The 18,241-nt window shown below is 50.0% G+C and overlaps 1 protein-coding gene across 1 annotated transcript in view; it reads left to right on the top strand.

Annotated features, from left to right (window-relative positions):
* Window positions 1-5,279: 5,279 nt before the first annotated feature.
* Window positions 5,280-18,241, top strand: part of usp31 (ubiquitin specific peptidase 31) — a 150,231-nt gene continuing 137,269 nt past the window's right edge. The window contains exon 1 of the mRNA XM_038819667.1: window positions 5,280-6,484. Coding sequence (XP_038675595.1) covers window positions 5,777-6,484 — 708 coding nt within the window. The 5' untranslated portion in view covers window positions 5,280-5,776. The remainder of the gene's footprint in view (window positions 6,485-18,241) is intronic.

Here is an 18,241-nt window from a genome sequence, read left to right as displayed (position 1 = left end):
TCATCTCCGTGATGGCAGGCCCCGGGTTGGCGCCCAGCTCTTTCTCCTCCCTGATGGTGCCCACAGGGCCCTAGAGGTCTCCATCGGATGGAGGGACAGCTAGAGTGTGCTCCAGAGGCCTCTGCATCGTCTGGCCCTGCTATCATGTGGCCTCCTGTTGTCTGCACCATGATGTCCTCAGCGATGCTCCTCAGTGACTGAGCCACGTTCTGCAGAAAGGCCTGTACTGCGCTGTAATGTTCTATCTTTTCTGGTAACTTACAGGATAGGTTCAGCATATGTATAACATTGTGTTGCATTGTCTCCATTAATCAGTAATTCAAGATCCCTACTGCCTGATAATTCACCAGAGACAGCAATGACTCTGGTAGTGTTTCAGGGACCTTTGGTAAACCTTTTGTTCCTTCTTGGTCAGGTTATCAGGCAAACCTAATTTTATTATTAAATTATACAGCACAGTGGTTAGGCAGTAGGAGAGAAAACAAAGTTAACATTTTTGGTCAATGATCTTTTTAAAAATTGAAATGTTAACTCTGTTACTTTCACTCCTGATGTGCTGAGTATTTCTAGCATTTACTGTTTGTTTCTGTGTGAAACAACAATCAATTAGTCCCACTCCCCTGATCTTTCGCAATAGTAGTGACAATTTCTTAGTCACAATTGATGTTGCAAAATACCAATGTATCTGGATAATGATATTATCGCAATCCTGGGTTCATACTCCCAATCAGCACTCATGTTTCCGATGACTCATTAAATCTTCAAGCTTCTGTATGCTCAGGTATAACCCGACATTGACAGTGACACACAACGTGTTCCAATACAAAGAACTCCTTGCTACTTAAACTTTTGTGACATTGGCAATGTATCTTGTTTAGGATTAAAAAACATCTGAAAATGAAACAAAACAATTCGAAATTCATCACAACTTGTGTTACGCTTGTCCTGTTGTGCTTGATGTTGACATTTTATCCAGAAGTGCAAGTAAATGCCTTCCTCCTCTCACACAGACTTGGCTTTCAAGCCAGAATCTCCACCCAAAATATACAATTAAATAACACTTTAAAAAGCTGAGAATACCACTTTGCTTTGTATTGTTGAGTACTCACCTCTTGGTGCATGGTGTGGTTCTTGTGGTCAGCTTTTACTGTAAATCTCTGATATAATCATTGTATTGGATGAAATCTCATGTCATTTCTGTATATCAGTAGGTACTATCACTCTGGAGCATTAATCTTGTGGGCAATGATGTAACACCAATGTTGGTTTCCTGTTTTGACCAACTTTCGGATATTGCATTTAAATCAAACCATGACCATGTTACTAGGTTAGCGTTCTCCTGACTTTCTCTTTGGAAAATGGAACAACAAATAAGCGAGATTAGGTGCACATCAATAGATGTTTTTGTGGCTGAGACATTTGCTTGTTATCTACCAATAAGAAAACTTATTGCAAATCACGATTTTATGAACTTGCAGAACTTTACCCCCTCCACACCCACCACGCCCCCACCCACCCCAAGATTCAGAAGGTTGTGAGTTCAAGCCCGACTTGCACCGAGGAAGAACTCTACCTTCCTGCAATTTGTGAGCATCCCCAATCTCCATTGCTCCACCACTAAAAGCTGTGCTTTCCGGGCCCCAAAGCTCTGGGATTCCGTCCCCAATCCTTTATCTCGCCCCTCCTTTAAGAGCACGTTGGAACTTGTCTATCAGAGCAAGTTTTTTTTTTGCTCAGGCGATCATAAAATCACCGAATGTGACTCAATGTCAAATTTGTCCGATGACAGATGTGACATTCTTGCTGTGTTAAAGGTGCAATATAAATGCAGATTATTTGTTGGGTAATGAAAATATGGTACATGGGAGGGAAATAGAGGTAGAACCGCTGGAGCAGTCTGTGAATGCGTTGGGATATAAACTGTATAAGGAACCTTCATAACCTTATGCGGGAAGAAGCCAATATTGTTAGATGTTGTTCATAAAGTTCCCTCCCTTTTAAATGGATTGTCCTCTCCCCTTCACCCCAATGCCGCAGGGTGGGGCGGATGATTGACAGTAGCTGTGCCCAATCAGAAGCAGGAAAAAGTTCGATGGGACCAATGAGAGCGCGAGGAGGGGAGGACGCGGCGGTTGCCATGGCGAAGGGGCGGAGGGCGCCGCCCACCGGGAGGGGGAGGATCAGCCGCTCCGGAGCGATGGTTGAGGAGAGCGGCTGGGTGCTGCCAGCGGACCGCTGTTAGTGGGAGAAGGCCTCGCCGTCGGGAGCCGTGGCCGTCCCGCGTAGCACGCCGGGGGAGAAGAATGAGTCGGACGCGGAGCACCGGCTCGGACGGCGGCTGCCAGCCCGCAGGACACCGGCCTCCGCGGGGATCGAATTGAATCCCGAGCCGCCGAGTGAGAGAAGCCTCAGGGAGGGGAAACAGAAACAGGGATTTCAAAGGGGAGGAAGGGAAATACAACCCACGCTGCAGTCCGGGCCCGCCCGCCCGCCCGGGGCGATGCCGATCCCCGGCCGAGGCAGGCAGCCGGGCAGTGCGGCCGATCGGCCCCTCATGGACCGGGTGCCTCGCTGAGGTGGACAGCAGGGTCCGGGGGTCAGCCCGGGCGGGGTCAGGCCGCCCGGCCGGCCGCACGCGCGCTGGACACCCCGGAACCGCTGCGACTTGACCCAGACTCTGTTTAAAACACCGCCTTAAAGTTCATCACCCACCCACTTTCACCCCCACCCGCCTCCCCCAACCCACCCACCCTCTCGCCCCCCAACCCACCCACCCTCTCGCCCCCCAACCCACCCACCCTCTCGCCCCCCAACCCACCCACCCTCTCGCCCCCCAACCCACCCACCCTCTCGCCCCCCAACCCACCCACCCTCTCGCCCCCCAACCCACCCACCCTCTCGCCCCCCAACCCACCCACCCTCTCGCCCCCCAACCCACCCACCCTCTCGCCCCCCAACCCACCCACCAACCCACCCACCCTCTTGCCCCCCAACCCACCCACCCACCCTCTCGCCCCCCAATCCACCCACCCACCCCCCACCCAATCCACCCACCCACCCCCCACCCAATCCACCCACCCACCCCCCACCCAATCCACCCACCCACCCACCCAATCCACCCACCCACCCCCCAACCCACCCACCCTCTCGCCCCCAACCCACCCACCCTCTCGCCCCCACCCCACCCACCCTCTCGCCCCCACCCCACCCACCCTCTCGCCCCCACCCCACCCACCCTCTCGCCCCCACCCCACCCACCCTCTCGCCCCCACCCCACCCACCCTCTCGCCCCCACCCCACCCACCCTCTCGCCCCCACCCCACCCACCCTCTCGCCCCCACCCCACCCGCCACCCTCTCGCCCCCACCCCACCCAAGCCACCCTCTCGCCCCCACCCCACCCAAGCCACCCTCTCGCCCCCACCCCACCCACCCCACCCAAGCCACCCTCTCGCCCCCACCCCACCCAAGCCACCCTCTCGCCCCCACCCCACCCAAGCCACCCTCTCGCCCCCACCCCACCCAAGCCACCCTCTCGCCCCCACCCCACCCAAGCCACCCTCTTGCCCCCACCCCACCCACCCTCTCGCCCCCACCCCACCCAAGCCACCCTCTCGCCCCCACCCCACCCAAGCCACCCTCTCGCCCCCACCCCACCCAAGCCACCCTCTCGCCCCCACCCCACCCAAGCCACCCTCTCGCCCCCACCCCACCCACTCGCCCCCACCCCACCCAAGCCACCCTCTCGCCCCCACCCCACCCAAGCCACCCTCTCTCCCCCACCCCACCCAAGCCACCCCCTCGCCCCCACCCCACCCACCCCCTCGCCCCCACCCCACCCACCCCCTCGCCCCCACCCCACCCACCCCCTCGCCCCCACCCCACCCAAGCCACCCCCTCGCCCCCACCCCACCCAAGCCACCCTCTCGCCCCCACCCCACCCAAGCCACCCTCTCGCCCCCACCCCACCCAAGCCACCCTCTCGCCCCCACCCCACCCAAGCCACCCTCTCGCCCCCACCCAAACCACCCTCTCGCCCCCACCCAAACCACCCTCTCGCCCCCACCCAAGCCACCCTCTCGCCCCCCCACCCCAGCCACCCTCTCGCCCCCCCACCCCACCCAAGCCACCCTCTCGCCCCCCCACCCCACCCAAGCCACCCTCTCGCCCCCCCACCCCACCCAAGCCACCCTCTCGCCAAGCCACCCTCTCGCACCCCACCCAAGCCACCCTCTCGCACCCCACCCCACCCAAGCCACCCTCTCGCCCCCCCACCCCACCCAAGCCACCCTCTCGCCCCCCCACCCCACCCAAGCCATCCTCTCGCCCCCCCACCCCACCCAAGCCATCCTCTCGCCCCCCCCACCCCACCCAAGCCATCCTCTCGCCCCCCCACCCCACCCAAGCCATCCTCTCGCCCCCCCCACCCCACCCAAGCCATCCTCTCGCCCCCCCACCCCACCCAAGCCACCCTCTCGCCCCCCCACCCCACCCAAGCCATCCTCTCGCCCCCGCACCCCACCCAAGCCATCCTCTCGCCCCCCCACCCCACCCAAGCCATCCTCTCGCCCCCCCACCCCACCCAAGCCATCCTCTCGCCCCCCCACCCCACCCAAGCCATCCTCTCGCCCCCCCCACCCCACCCAAGCCATCCTCTCGCCCCCCCACCCCACCCAAGCCATCCTCTCGCCCCCCCACCCCACCCAAGCCATCCTCTCGCCCCCCCCACCCAAGCCATCCTCTCGCCCTCCCCACCCAGCCATCCTCTCGCCCTCCCCACCCAAGCCATCCTCTCGCCCTCCCCACCCAAGCCATCCTCTCGCCCCCCCACCCAAGCCATCCTCTCGCCCCCCCACCCAAGCCATCCTCTCGCCCCCCCCCACCCAAGCCATCCTCTCCCCCCCCCCAACCCAAGCCATCCTCTCGCCCCCCCCACCCAAGCCATCCTCTCGCCCCCCCCACCCAAGCCATCCTCTCGCCCCCCCCACCCAAGCCATCCCTCTCGCCCCCCCCCACCCAAGCCATCCTCTCGCCCCCCCCACCCAAGCCATCCTCTCGCCCCCCCCCACCCAAGCCATCCTCTCGCCCCCCCCACCCAAGCCATCCTCTCGCCCCCCCCACCCAAGCCATCCTCTCGCCCCCCCACCCAAGCCATCCTCTCGCCCCCCACCCAAGCCATCCTCTCGCCCCCCACCCAAGCCATCCTCTCGCCCCCCACCCAAGCCATCCTCTCGCCCCACCCCACCCAAGCCACCCTCTCGCCCCACCCCACCCAAGCCACCCTCTCGCCCCACCCCACCCAAGCCACCGAACTTATTGCATTTTGCAAATCTTAACACTTTCTCACAGATTCGTCTTTTTCTTGCGCCCTAGAAGTGTCCCCACCCCCTCTCGCCCACCCCCTCTCGCCCACCCCCTCTCAACTTATTGCATTTTGCAAATCTTAACACTTTCTCACAGATTTGTCTTTTTTTTTTTGCCCCCTATAAGTGTCCCAACTTTTTTTTTGTTTTGCTCTCCACAAATTGTTTTATTTCGTTTTTCAGTTTGTAAAATAAAACTATCTGGAGTTCAGAAAAATTACAATTTAGAAATGTTGGATTTCTTAAGTTTGTAATAAATTGCTTTTTTCCCCCTCCGATTTGGTTTCGCAATTTGTACCTTTTAAAAAAAAAAAAAAATTATTTTATTTTTGCAATTGCAATTTTGGGGAGGTGCTGAACTTTTAATCCAGTCTGATTGTTATTGTTGGCGAGGTTGTTTTGGGGGGTTTGGAGATGTCTAAGGCGGCAGCTAAGGAGAAGAAGTCCTTTAGTAAGAAACTTTTCCGGCGTGGCTCGGTGGGCAGTTTTATGAGCCGGGTGCTGAAGACTCTGTCCACCCTCTCGCACTTTGGCACCGAGGAGGCGGACGAGGATGAGAAGGACGACGGCGGCTTCAGGAGCTTCCGAGCAGCCGAGGCCGGTGCTGCCATGGGGATGGGGATCGGACTGGGGGCCGGGGTCGGGGTGGTCTCCTCGGCCTCCTCCATCATCATGATGATGAGCGGCATCCACCCAGCCGCTGCCGCCGCCGTCGGCCGGGGCGCCGCCGCTGCCGCCACCGGCCACAGCGACTCGTCCGACAGCTGCTTCTCCGGGGATCGCTGGCAGCCGCCCGGGGTGGCTGGCCTCAAGAACCACGGCAACACCTGCTTCATGAACGCCGTGCTTCAGTGCCTGAGCAACACCGAGCTCTTCGCCGAGTTCCTGGCCCTGGAGCAGTACCGGGAGCGGCCGGCCGGCGGACTGGATCTCCTCGAGGGGGTAGAGACCCTGGGCCAGGAAGGAGAGGTGGAGGAGGACAAGACGTCCAAATCCAACGGTGTTTTATTCCCACCCAAAGGCCAGGCGGACGCGAGAGGAGAGGTCACTGAGCAGCTCGCTTCTTTGGTCCGAGCCATCTGGACTTCAGAGTACACCCCGCAGCTCAGCCGGGAGTTTAAGGTAAGACTGTCACGGCTGGAGCTTCTGACCTTTAATGCCTGTCCAACACACAGCAAAGAAACTCGTCTGGAAAGAGTGAGGTTCTTTGTCCCCTTTAAAAAAAAATATATATATCTAAATAAGACAAATTTTTGAAGCAAGTTTTTCCTGGGATTAAGAATCGACTGGTGATTAGCTTGTAGGATGTAGCGTTCACTTGATAGTAAATTATAGTTTCCATTCTGGCAGTACTTTATTTATACTGCTTGACCCTGATTCCAATTCTCCGGGTTAGGAGAAAGCTCTGCATGTCATCAACTTGACGAAACTGCACACCTTGCATTAACTACTATTCTGCCGAGTTGTTGAAGTATTTTCTGTTATTGTAGGGTGTTCCGATTAGCCACGCTCCGAAACCTGAACAAGACCTCGTTGCTGTGAGCCTACTTGTGACACAAATAAAGATTATTATTATATCTGGGATCTTGCTGTGTCCAAATTGGCTGCAGTGTTTGTCAAGTCACAGTAGTGTTAGGATATCCTGAGGATGTGATGCGAATTTCTTTCACGTTTAATATTTTGGGACTGACCACACCCCCATCCCAGCCAACACACACGTTCACAATAACTAGCTCAGATGGAGAAGGCTTGCTTGTTAATTTCGAAATAGCTTTTAGCTGACCACCAACTCTTTGGACTCCTCCAACCAACTTAAGTATTGGGAAGCCTTTGCTCCCTGTTGTTCCCTAACTGCCAGTTCCAACTGTCTTGAGTCTGAACTAAATGTTTGCAAATTTGTGTCATGCCTGACATTGGTAGTGGGGAAAATTATAGATAGCATTATCTAAGATTCTGGTGCAGAGCACTTAGTAAACAGTGGCAGGATCGGACAGAGTCAGCATGGATTTATGAAAGGGAAATCATGCTTGACAAATCTACTGGAATTCTTTGAGGATATAACGAGTGGAGTTGACAAGGGGGAGCCAGTGCATGTGGTTTATTTGAACTTTCAGAAGGCTTTTGACAAAGTCCCACATAGATTAGCGTGTAAAATTAAGGCACATAGGATTGGGAGTAGTGTATTGAGATGGATAGCACACTGGTTGTCAGACAGGAAAAAGAGTAGGAATTAATGGGTCTTTTTCTAAATTGGCAGGCAGTGACTAGTGAGATACCACAGGGATCGATGCTGGGTTCCCAGCTGTTTACGATATACATTAATGATTTAGATGAGAGAGCAAAATGTAATATCTCCAGATTTGCAGATGACACAAACTTGAATGGGAGGGTGAGGTGTGAGGAGGATGCAGAAATCCTTCAGTGTGATTTTGGACAAGTTGAGGGGGGGGGGCAAATGATTGGGAGAAACAATAGAATTTGGATAAGTGCAAGGTTATCCACTTTGGTACCAATAACGGGAAGGCAGACTATTATCTGAATGGCCATAAATTAGGAGAGGGGCATGTACGATGAGACCTGGGTGTCTTTGTTGCACCAATCGCTGAAGGTAAGCATGCAGGTGTAGTAGGGGGTAAAGAAGGCAAATGGTATGTTGGCTTTCATTATGAGAGGGTTCGCGTGTAGGAGCAGGGATGTCTTGCTGAAATTTTACAGGGCCTTGCTGAGGCCACACGTGGAATATTGTGTGCAGATTTAGTCTCCTTATCTGAGGAAGGATGTTCTTGCTCTAGAAGGAGTGCAGCAAAAGTTTACCAGACTGTTTCTTGAGATGGCAGGATGGATGTATGAGGAGAGATTGAGTCGGTTAAGATTGTATTCGCTGCAGTTCAGAAGAATGAGTGGGAGGGCCTTATAGAGACCTATAAAATTCTAACATGACTAGACAGGGTAGATGTAAGAAGGATGTTCCCGATGGCGGGGGTGTCCAGAACCAGGGGTAACAGTCTGAGGATAAGGGATAGACCGTTTAGGACAGAGATGAGGAAAAAATTCTTCACTGAGAGGGGTTAGCACAGGAAGCAGTTGAAGCCAAAACATGTATGTTATGAAGAAGCAGTTAGCCATAGCACTTGGGCGAAGGGGATCAAATAATATGTGGGAAAGGTGGGATTAGGCTATTGAGTTGGATGATCGTAATGAATGGTGGAGCAGGCTCGAAGGGCCGAATGGCCTCCTACCTTTCTATTCAGGTCAGCACACGTGCCTAGCACTGTGGCATCACAGCGCCAGGGTTCCAGGTTCGATTTCCCCATTGGGTCATTGCCTGTGTGGAGTCTGCACGTTCTCCCTGTGTCTGTGTAGGTTTCCTCCGGGTGCTCCGGTTTCCTCCCACAGTCCAAAGGCGTGTAGGTTAGGTGGATTGACCATGCTAAATTGCCCTGTGTCCAAAAGGGTTAGGTGGCCTTCTTCTGCACTGTATGTTCTGTGTCAACTCAGGTAGCACAATGGTTAGCACTGTTGCTTCACAGCACCAGGGATCTGGGTTCGATTCCTGGCTTGGGCCACTGTGTGCGGAGTCTGCATGTTCTCCCTGTATCTGTGTGGGTTTCCTCTGGGTGCTCCAGTTTCCTCCCACAGTCCAAAGGTGTGCAGGTTAAGTGGATTGGCCATGCTAAAAGTTTCCAAAAAGGTTGGGTGTTGTTACTGGTTACAGGGATAGGATGGAGGTGTGGACTTAAATAGGATGCTCTTTCCAAGGGCCGGTGCAGACTCGACGGGCCCAAAGGCCTCTTTCTGCACTGTAAATTCTATGATTCTGTGAACTCCTTGCTCAGCTTATCTGCTGCTGAAACTCTCTTGCCTTTATAACCTACAGCCTTGACTATTCCAATGCACTCCTAGCTGGCCTCCTATCTTTCAACCTCCTTCAACTTAAGGTCTGCATTCCACATCGTAGCTCATACCAATTCCTCATTGCAATAATACTTGTTAACCCACATTAAGACTTTGGCAGAACAGGAGCCAATGGGCTCGAGAGTTTTTTTGATCACGCTTCTGAAAACTGCCTTGGGGTGTTTGCTGTCTTAAAGGTGCTATATAAATGCAAGTTGCTGTTGCAAAATACATTTGTCCGTAGTCTTTCCATTGGGTTGCAAAACAATTTCCTTGGGAATTGTGCAGTGACAAAGTTGCTGCCTTCATCAGTAATTGGTGCAAATCTACACAGCGTAATGATTACATAATGTTATTCCCAGCATCTTTCTGTCACTGCAGCCTAGTGATGAATTCCTGGTTTGGATTAAAATAGCAGTTGCTTCACAAAAGAGCAGGCAGCCTGTGTTTCTGAATCGCACCTATAATTTGCTTGCTATGTAATGCTGGACAAATCGTTTAAGGTTATTCTTGCAATATTTTACTGCCATGTAGTCTGAACCTCAACCTACAGTTTGCATGCAGTGCGCTGAATCTCGGCAGAATACAGTGTGCTGTCATAAAAATATTTTTGCCCCTTGAGAGGGTACAGAGCTGAGCAACCAAGAAACAGCCACGTAAAGGGAATTTATATTGAAGAAAGGCAAAGGGGAAGTAAAATTATACCCAACACTCTTGGTTGGGTGAAGGTTGCTGGCTGGGAAAATGTTCAGATGTTGGCCAATCCAGGGGGTCATTGTGCTTTTGGCTGTGTACCCTCCATCAGCAATCCGACTTAGTGATTCCAGTCCAGACTTGATGAGCCAAATGGCTTTCTTCTGCACTGTAAATTCTATTCTATTCTATACCTGGGAGCCTGCCCCACAAATTCATCTAATGTTTGGCTTCAGGGGTGAAAGGGAGGAGAAGAATTTTCATCTGATCTCTCATCTCTTTCTGTATTTGTTTCCGGTGTTGCAAGCAGCTTGTAAAATAACCTGGTTGAAACACTTCACTACAACACGGTAACACAGTGGTTAGCACAGGTGCTTCACAGCTCCAGGGTACCAGGTTCGATTTCCGGCTTGGGTCACTGTCTGTGCAGAGTCTGCACATTCTCCCCGTGTCTGCGTGGGTTTCCTCCAGGCGCTCCGGTTTCCTCTCACAGTCCGAAGATGTGCAGGTTAGGTGGATTAGTCATGATAAATTGCCCTTAGTGCCCAAAAAGGTGGGGTGGATTACGGGGATAGGGTGGAGGTGTGGGCTTCTCGAGGGTGCTCTTTCCAAGAGCTGGTGCAGACCCGATGGGCCGAATGACCTCCTGCACTGTAAATTCTATACATAGATAATGTGGGTGTAGAGAAGCAATTGCAATTTCCGCTGCCTTCTGATAGCCAGTGAGATGGCTTTGAGTTCTGTCAGTCTCTTCGTTCTGGATATTGTTGGTAAACATTTACTAATTAAGATTATATCCTGCATTAAATATACCCAATAATAGATCAGTGAAATTTGTTACTGGTCTGATATGAAATTCACTATGAGCAGGATGTTGAAATGTCGTGCGTTTCTGTCGCTGTAAAGTTACTAGTGTAATTACAGTTGCATTATTCTAATATCGCTAACCAACTGACAGAGCATGGTTCTGATCTGTGGGACATTTGCATTGGCCCAACAAATTAATAAACGAAGAATTATTGTTTATTTTAGAAAATACTTTATTGAGGCATTTATAATTTTAACAATTTTACACATCAAATTTTCAACAAAAAGAAAAACACAGCAGTACAACCAACAACCCCCTCCCCCGAGCACAAGTCCCAGCAAACATGGCTTACACAAACAGTACCACCTTCCCCAACCACCCCTCCGTTGGTTCTCCTGCCCTTGCTTTTGTCTCCCATGCCTCTCTTCCCCTCCCTCTCCGCTGACGGCTTAATTCTTCTCGGAGAAGTCGATGAACGGTTGCCACCTCTGAGCAAACCCCTGCAATGAACCTCTCAAGGCGAACTTAATTTTCTCAAGTCTGAGAAACCCCGCCATGTTGCTAACCCACACCCCCGACTTCGGAGGGGGTCTGAGTCTACCCTGGTAAGATCCGTCTGCAGGCCACCAGGGAGGCAACAAAGGCCAGGACGTCGGCCTCTCTCACCCCCTGGGCTCCCGGGTCTTCCGACACATGAAGATTGCCACCTCTGGACTCAGCACCACCTTCACTTTTAAGAAAACGTCAGAAAACCCCTGCCAGAAATCCCTCAGTCTCAGACATGCCCAAAACATGATTTGCAGGACCCCCCTGCACAGCGCCCCCCGCTATCCTCCACCTTAAAGAACCTGCTCAAGCGGGCCACAGTCATGTGTGTTCTGTGGACCACCTTAAATTGAATCAGGCTGTGCCTGGCACAGGGCGCTAAGAATTGTTTGTCCACTGCTTTGTTAAATTCATAGAATTATTGAATGGTTACAACACAGAAGATGGCCTTTTGTCCCATTGGGTGTGGCCAGCTCTATGCAAGTGCAACGCAGCCAGTCCCACTCACCTGCCTTTCTCTGTAGCCTCCTGTAAATAATTTTTGTTTGGGTAATTTTCCCATTCCCTTTTTTTCCCCATAAATATAGAGTGCCGAATTCTTTTTTTTTTCCATTTAAGGCCAATCCACCTACCCTGGACATCTTTGGGTTATGGGGGTGAAACCCATGCAGACACAGGGAGAATGTGCAAACTCCACACAGTGACCCGTGGCCAGGATTGTACCCGGGTCCTCAGCACCGTAGGCAGCAGTGCTAACCACCGTGCCCGCCTTTCTCATTCCCTTTTGAAAGCCACAATTGAGTCCGCCTCCACCACCCTCTCTGGCAGTGCAATCCAGGTTCTGACCACCCACTCCACAAATTGACTTTTTCCTCATCCAACCACTGGTTCTTTTGCCGTTCACCTGAAATGAGCACTCTCTGGTTTTTGACCCTTCCACCTATGGGAACTATTTCTCTCCCATCTACTTTGCCTGGACCCCTCATGATTTTGAACACGTCTGTTAAATCGCTTCTCCTTACAGAAGACAAGGTTGATAACAACCACATCTCCTCCAATTGATGGTCACATAACTTAACTCCCTCAACCCTGGAACCATTCTTATGAATCTTTTCTGCACCCTCTCTATAATCTTCACTTCCTTAAAATGCGCTTCACAGAATCATACACATACTCCCCCTGAAGTGGTGCCAGGGCTTTATAAAGGTTCATCATAACTTTCTTGCTTTTGTATTCCATGCTTCCATTTATAAAGCCCGAGACCCTGTATGCCTTTCTACCCACCTTCTGAGCCTGCATTGCCATCTTCAACGATTTCTCCACGTATACCCCAAGTCTGTTCTTGCACCTCCCTATGGAGTTGTTTCCTTGCTGCTCCTCATTCTTGGTTCCAAAATGATCACTTCACCGGATTAAATTTAATCTGTCCTTTGGCTATTCCACCAGCCTGCCTGTTATCTTAAAGTCTATAATTATTCTCATGGTTCAAAATACAGTACTTGTTTTATGTCCAGTGCAAATTTTGAAATTGTACCCTCTATTCTCAAGTCTAGGAGGTTAAAAGAAAATCCTGTTGCTGACCCCTGAGGAAACCTCCTACATATCTTTCTGTAGTCTAAAATACTACACACCAATACTCTTGTTTCTTGCCACTCGGCCACCTTCGTATCGATATTGCCACTATCTTTTATTCCATCAGCTTCAACTTTGTTGGTAAGCTTATGGTGTGGCACTTTTGTACACCTCATCAGCCATTTGATCAAATTAAACACAATTTGCCGTTAACAAATCTATGCTGACGTTTTCTGAATTAATCCACACTTAAAATGAAATAAAAATCACTTATTGTCACAAGTAGGCTTCAAATTAAGTTAATGCGAAAAGCCCCTAGTGGCCACATTCCAGCGCCTGTTCGGGGAGGCTGGTACGGGAATTGAACTCGCGCTGCTGGCCTGCCTTGGTCTGCTTTAAAAGCCAGCTATTTAGCCCTGTGCTAAACCAGCCCCAGTGCTTGTCTAAGTAACTGTTAATTTTGTCTGCATTTTCTAAAAGCATTCCCACCACGAGCATTAAACTGACAGGTCTGTAGTATTTAGATTTACTCATATAGCCTTTTTTGAACAAGGATGTAAGATTTGCACTTCTCCAGTCCTTGGCACCACCTCGAGAATTGGAAGATGGTGGCCAATGCCTCTGCTCTCTTACTTCTATAAATATCCTCCGGTGCAACCCATCCTGTCCATTCTGAACTTATCAACAGCCATCTTTTCTCATACCTCCTTTACCAATTTTTAGTCCAGTGTCTTAACCACCCTCTCTTTTATTTCAGCGACATCGTCCTTGGTAAAGACACATGCAAAGTGCTCATTTAATACCTCAGCCAGCCCTCTGCCTCCATGTGTAGGTTTCCTTTTAGCTTCCTAATCAGCTCCATCAATCGTTACTGAATTGTGGTCACAGTTCCCGAAATGCTCCCCCACTGAAACTTCTACCACCTGGCCGAGCTCATTCCCCAATACCAGGTCCAGTACAGCCCCTTCCCTAGTTGGACTATCTACCATATTGTTTTAAGAACCTCCTGGATGCTCCTTACAAACTCTGCCCCGTCCAAGCCCGTAGCACTAAGTATAGGTTTAAGGTGCGAGGGGCAAGGTTTAGAAGAGATATACGAGGCACGTTTTTTACGCAGAGGGTAGCGGGTGCCTGGAACTTTCTGCCGGAGGAGGTCGTGGAAGCAGGGACAATAGTGACGTTTAAGGGCCATTTTGACAAATACATGAATAGGATGAGAATAGAGGGATACGGACCCCGGAAGTGTAGAAGATTTTAGTTTAGACGGACAGCATGTTCGGCGCAGGCTTGGAGGATCGGAGGGCCTGTTCCTGTGCTGTACTTCTTTCCCTGTAGAAGACTTTTGAATTTGTTTTTATGTTAGTTGCGAATCTCATACTTTCTCTCTGCCTTTCACTTTTTCACTTTCTCTCTGAACTTTCTATATTTAGCTTGTTGTCACATCTATTATCAGCCTGTCATACACACCTTTTTTCTGCCTCATCTTACTCCCCATCTCCTTTGTCTTTCAGGCTTTGCTTCCCGTCCTTTTCCCCCTTGAGGGAATGAACCTTGGCTGCACCTGAAACATTTCCCCTTTAAAGGCAGCCATTGTTCTGTTTAAAAATAAATAAATCCATTTATGGGATGTGGCCATTGCTGGCTCGGCCAGCATTTATTGCCCATCCTTAGTTTCCCCTGAGAAAGTGTTGGCGAGCTGCATTCTTGAACCACTGCAGTCGCAGGTCTTGAGGTGTAGGTACACAGTGCTGTTAGGGAGGAAGTTCCAGGATTTTAACCCAGCACCAGTGAAGGAACAACAATATATTTCCTGGTCAGGATGGTGAGTGACTTGAAGGGGAACCGCCAGGAGGTGTTTACAGTTCTGCCTGTCAATCGTTGATTCTAATCTACCTGCTCCTGATCTGTTCTCACCTCACTGTAGATTACACCTTTTCCTTTTCCGTAGCTAATGATCACTGTCCCCTAAATGTTCCCCTTCTGACACTTGACCCATCTAGAACCAGATCCAATAATATCTCCTTTCTCCTTGGGTTTGGAGTATACTGATGTGGAAAATTCTTCTGAGTACACCCCAGAAATTCATGTCCCTCTCTACCCTTTTGTACTATTATTATGCAAGTCTATATTATGACAATTAAAGTCCCCCATTATCACTCCTCTATAGTTCTTGTATCTCCCTGTAATTTTCTTGCAAATTTGCTTCTCTATATCTTTCTCCTTAGTTGGAGGCTTTGTATCTGACTCACAGATTGGTTACCAGTAATGTGAACTATTATTTTAACATCTTTCTCAGTTGCACAAATCTCATTTGTTGGAGAGCAGCAGTGGGCCTTGTTAGATAGCTCAGCTAGTGAAGGCAGTGTGTTCGTTAGCCACATAGATCAGAAGGTTACAAGTTGAATTGAGTTAGTCTGATCTTGGCTCAGTTGGTTGAAGCACTAAAGTTTGATTCAGCTGATTGCAAGTTACCTTGATTGCTGCTTCTGATCAGTGCCCAATTACTCCTTCTGGAAGTGCACATATGTGGGCATCAGGTGGGGGACTGGATTTGAACATCATGTCCCTTGTGGTCCATTACTCTGTCAGCCCTCACCACCTGCCCTCACATGAAGATTGCGATACTGGAGAATGCATAAGAGGTTGTAGTTCAGCAAGGAGTTGGCTCCAGTGGGAGAGGACAGAAAACCAGTGGAAAAAGTAGGACAGACAATTCATCTCATCCCCCTTTCTGAGCAGCACTGGTCTCTGGTTTTTGTTGCAGTTGCACGACCAAGCAAAGCCCAATTAAACTATGCCTTAAGTTTGCAGTTGGCTGTTTTTTGTGTGTGTGCTGCATACAGAGTTGTTCATAAGTACTTGGTTATTAAGGCATTGGTGTTCATACATTGGGAAGTCTAAATATGGAAATGGTGATGGTAGAGATGCAGAGCTTAAGCACACATGGCATCAGAGGGTACTCTCCTACACTTAGTGGTGTTCACCAATGGCAGATCACTGGCTATAAATTATTTCGTAAAAACCATGACTTGACTCTTTAGTCACCCATAGACACCCTACAGTGCAGAAGGAGCCCATTCGGCCGATCAGGTCTGCACCAACCCTCTGAAAGAGCACACTATCTAGGCCCATTCTCCCCCCCCCCCCCCCCCCCCCCCCCCTATTGCAACCTCGCACATTGATTATGACCACTCTACCTAACCTACACAACTTTGGACCCATGGGGCAGCGGGGCTGCTGATACTAAATCAATGTCAAAAATACTGGCTAGAGATCTGTGGAAAACAGGATTTGTTCTTTTAAGACTACAAAATACAGGTCCAGAATTAGGCCATTTGACCCATCCAGTCTGCTGCACCATTCGATCATGGCTGATATGTTCCTCATCCCCATTCTCCTGCCTCTCCCCATAACCCCTGATCTCCATATTAATCAAGAAATCCCCATATTCGGGCAGCACGGTGGCCTAGTGGTTAGCACAGCTGCCTCACGGCGCTGAGGTCCCAGGTTCGATCCCGGCTCTGGGTCACTGTCCGTGTGGAGTTTGCACATTCTCCCTGTGTCTGCGTGGGTTTCGCCCCCACAACCCAAAAAAAAATGTGCAGAGTAGGTGGATTGGCCATGCTAAATTGCCCCTTAATTGGAAAAAATAATTGGGTAATCTAAATTTATAAAAAAAAAAGAAATCCCCATATTTAATCAAGAACACCAGATTTTTGCTCGAGGTGCTGTTATCTATAGTGCTACAGACCAAGAGCTGGATGGTGAAATCAGTCAGAATAGTTCTTTCTTAGAACATAAGAACTAGGAGCAGGAGTAGTCAATTTAACCTCTCGAGCCTGCTCCACTGTTCAATACGATTATGGCTAATCTCATCATGGCCTCAAGTTCACGTCCAGCCCTGTTAGAGGTGAAAATATTCACACAAAGGCCTGAGGATGAGTAAAGAAGCAGTTTATTATATCAGAATTCTGGAAGAAAGGCCCGAGACTCCGCAGCCTTTCTTACAGCACTCTTTCTCAGTTGAGCTAAGGCTCACACGGGTCAATATACAGATTCAAGGGGCGGAATTAGTTGTATTCTCATTTACATACAATCAATCAACTATATTCACGTCACAATTCATTACATACAGTCAATCAATTTTCTTAGCATCCCAGTTATCACATATATGGTTAAAATGGGTGTTGTCTTACCCGCCACTAACTTCATACAGATGTCATTCAAAACTAACACAAGGATATGTCCTGTCTACAGCTGGGGACTTTGATCTATTATGGATACATTGCATTCCTTGTTCTGTGAAGCTGTTATCAGCAGCTGTTGAGATACTGCCTATAAGGGGCAGCAGGGTAGCATGGTGGTTAGCATAAATGCTTCACAGCTCCAGGGTCCCAGGTTCGATTCCCGGCTGGGTCACTGTCTGTGTGGAGTCTGCACGTCCTCCCCCTGTGTGCGTGGGTTTCCTCCGGGTGCTCCGGTTTCCTCCCACAGTCCAAAGATGTGCGGGTTAGGTGGATTGGCTATGCTAAATTGCCGTAGTGTCCTAATAAAAGTAAGGTTAAGGGGGGGGGGGTTGTTCGGTTACGGGTATAGGGTGGATACGTGGGTTTGAGTAGGGTGTTCATGGCTCGGCACAACATTGAGGGCCGAAGGGCCTGTTCTGTGCTGTACTGTTCTATGTTCTATGTTCTAAGTACCCATGCTTGGTTCTCATGAGGTAGCTTACACAGTTTGTGACTTATTGTTCAGGAAAGTGGCTAGTTTGGCCATTTTGTGTCTTTAGTATTGCTTTAATAGCTAACAGCCATTTTGTGTCCTTTCTGATATTAACAAGCATACACTATCTATTTCTACAAATTGCCTCTTCTAAACAGGCATCTAAGCCAATGAGTACCCTTTGTCTCATCAGAACTATTCAAAAGTAATATAGGAGCACAAATGTAGTTACAGAGCCACCTATAATTTATATCATAGTCCAGTATCAGAAAATGTCCCCAACAAGCCCGTTCCCATAATCTTTCAATCCATTACCAATTAAAAATCTCTTAACTCCTCAAATTTACTCACTGGCCTAGAATCCGCCGCACTCTGGGGTAGTGAATTCCATAGATTCACGACCTTTTGGGAGAAGTGTTCTCCTCATCTCTGTTTTAAATTTCCTACCCCTTATCCTGAGACTATGACCTCTCGTTCCAGAATGCCCCACAAGAGGAAACATCCGCTCCATGTCTACTTTATCCATACCTTTTATCATCTTCTAGACCTCAATTGACCGTGCCTCATTCTTTTAAACTCTGGAGAGTATAGGCCTAAAATGCTCAATCTCTTTTCGTGCGACAAACCCCTCATTTCTGAAGATTCTT

This window comes from Scyliorhinus canicula, chromosome 15 (assembly GCF_902713615.1).
Source record: "Scyliorhinus canicula chromosome 15, sScyCan1.1, whole genome shotgun sequence".
Classification (NCBI taxonomy): Eukaryota; Metazoa; Chordata; class Chondrichthyes; order Carcharhiniformes; family Scyliorhinidae; genus Scyliorhinus; species Scyliorhinus canicula.
Note: the sequence above shows the minus strand (reverse complement) of the source record. Positions and strands in the feature narration are given on the sequence as shown.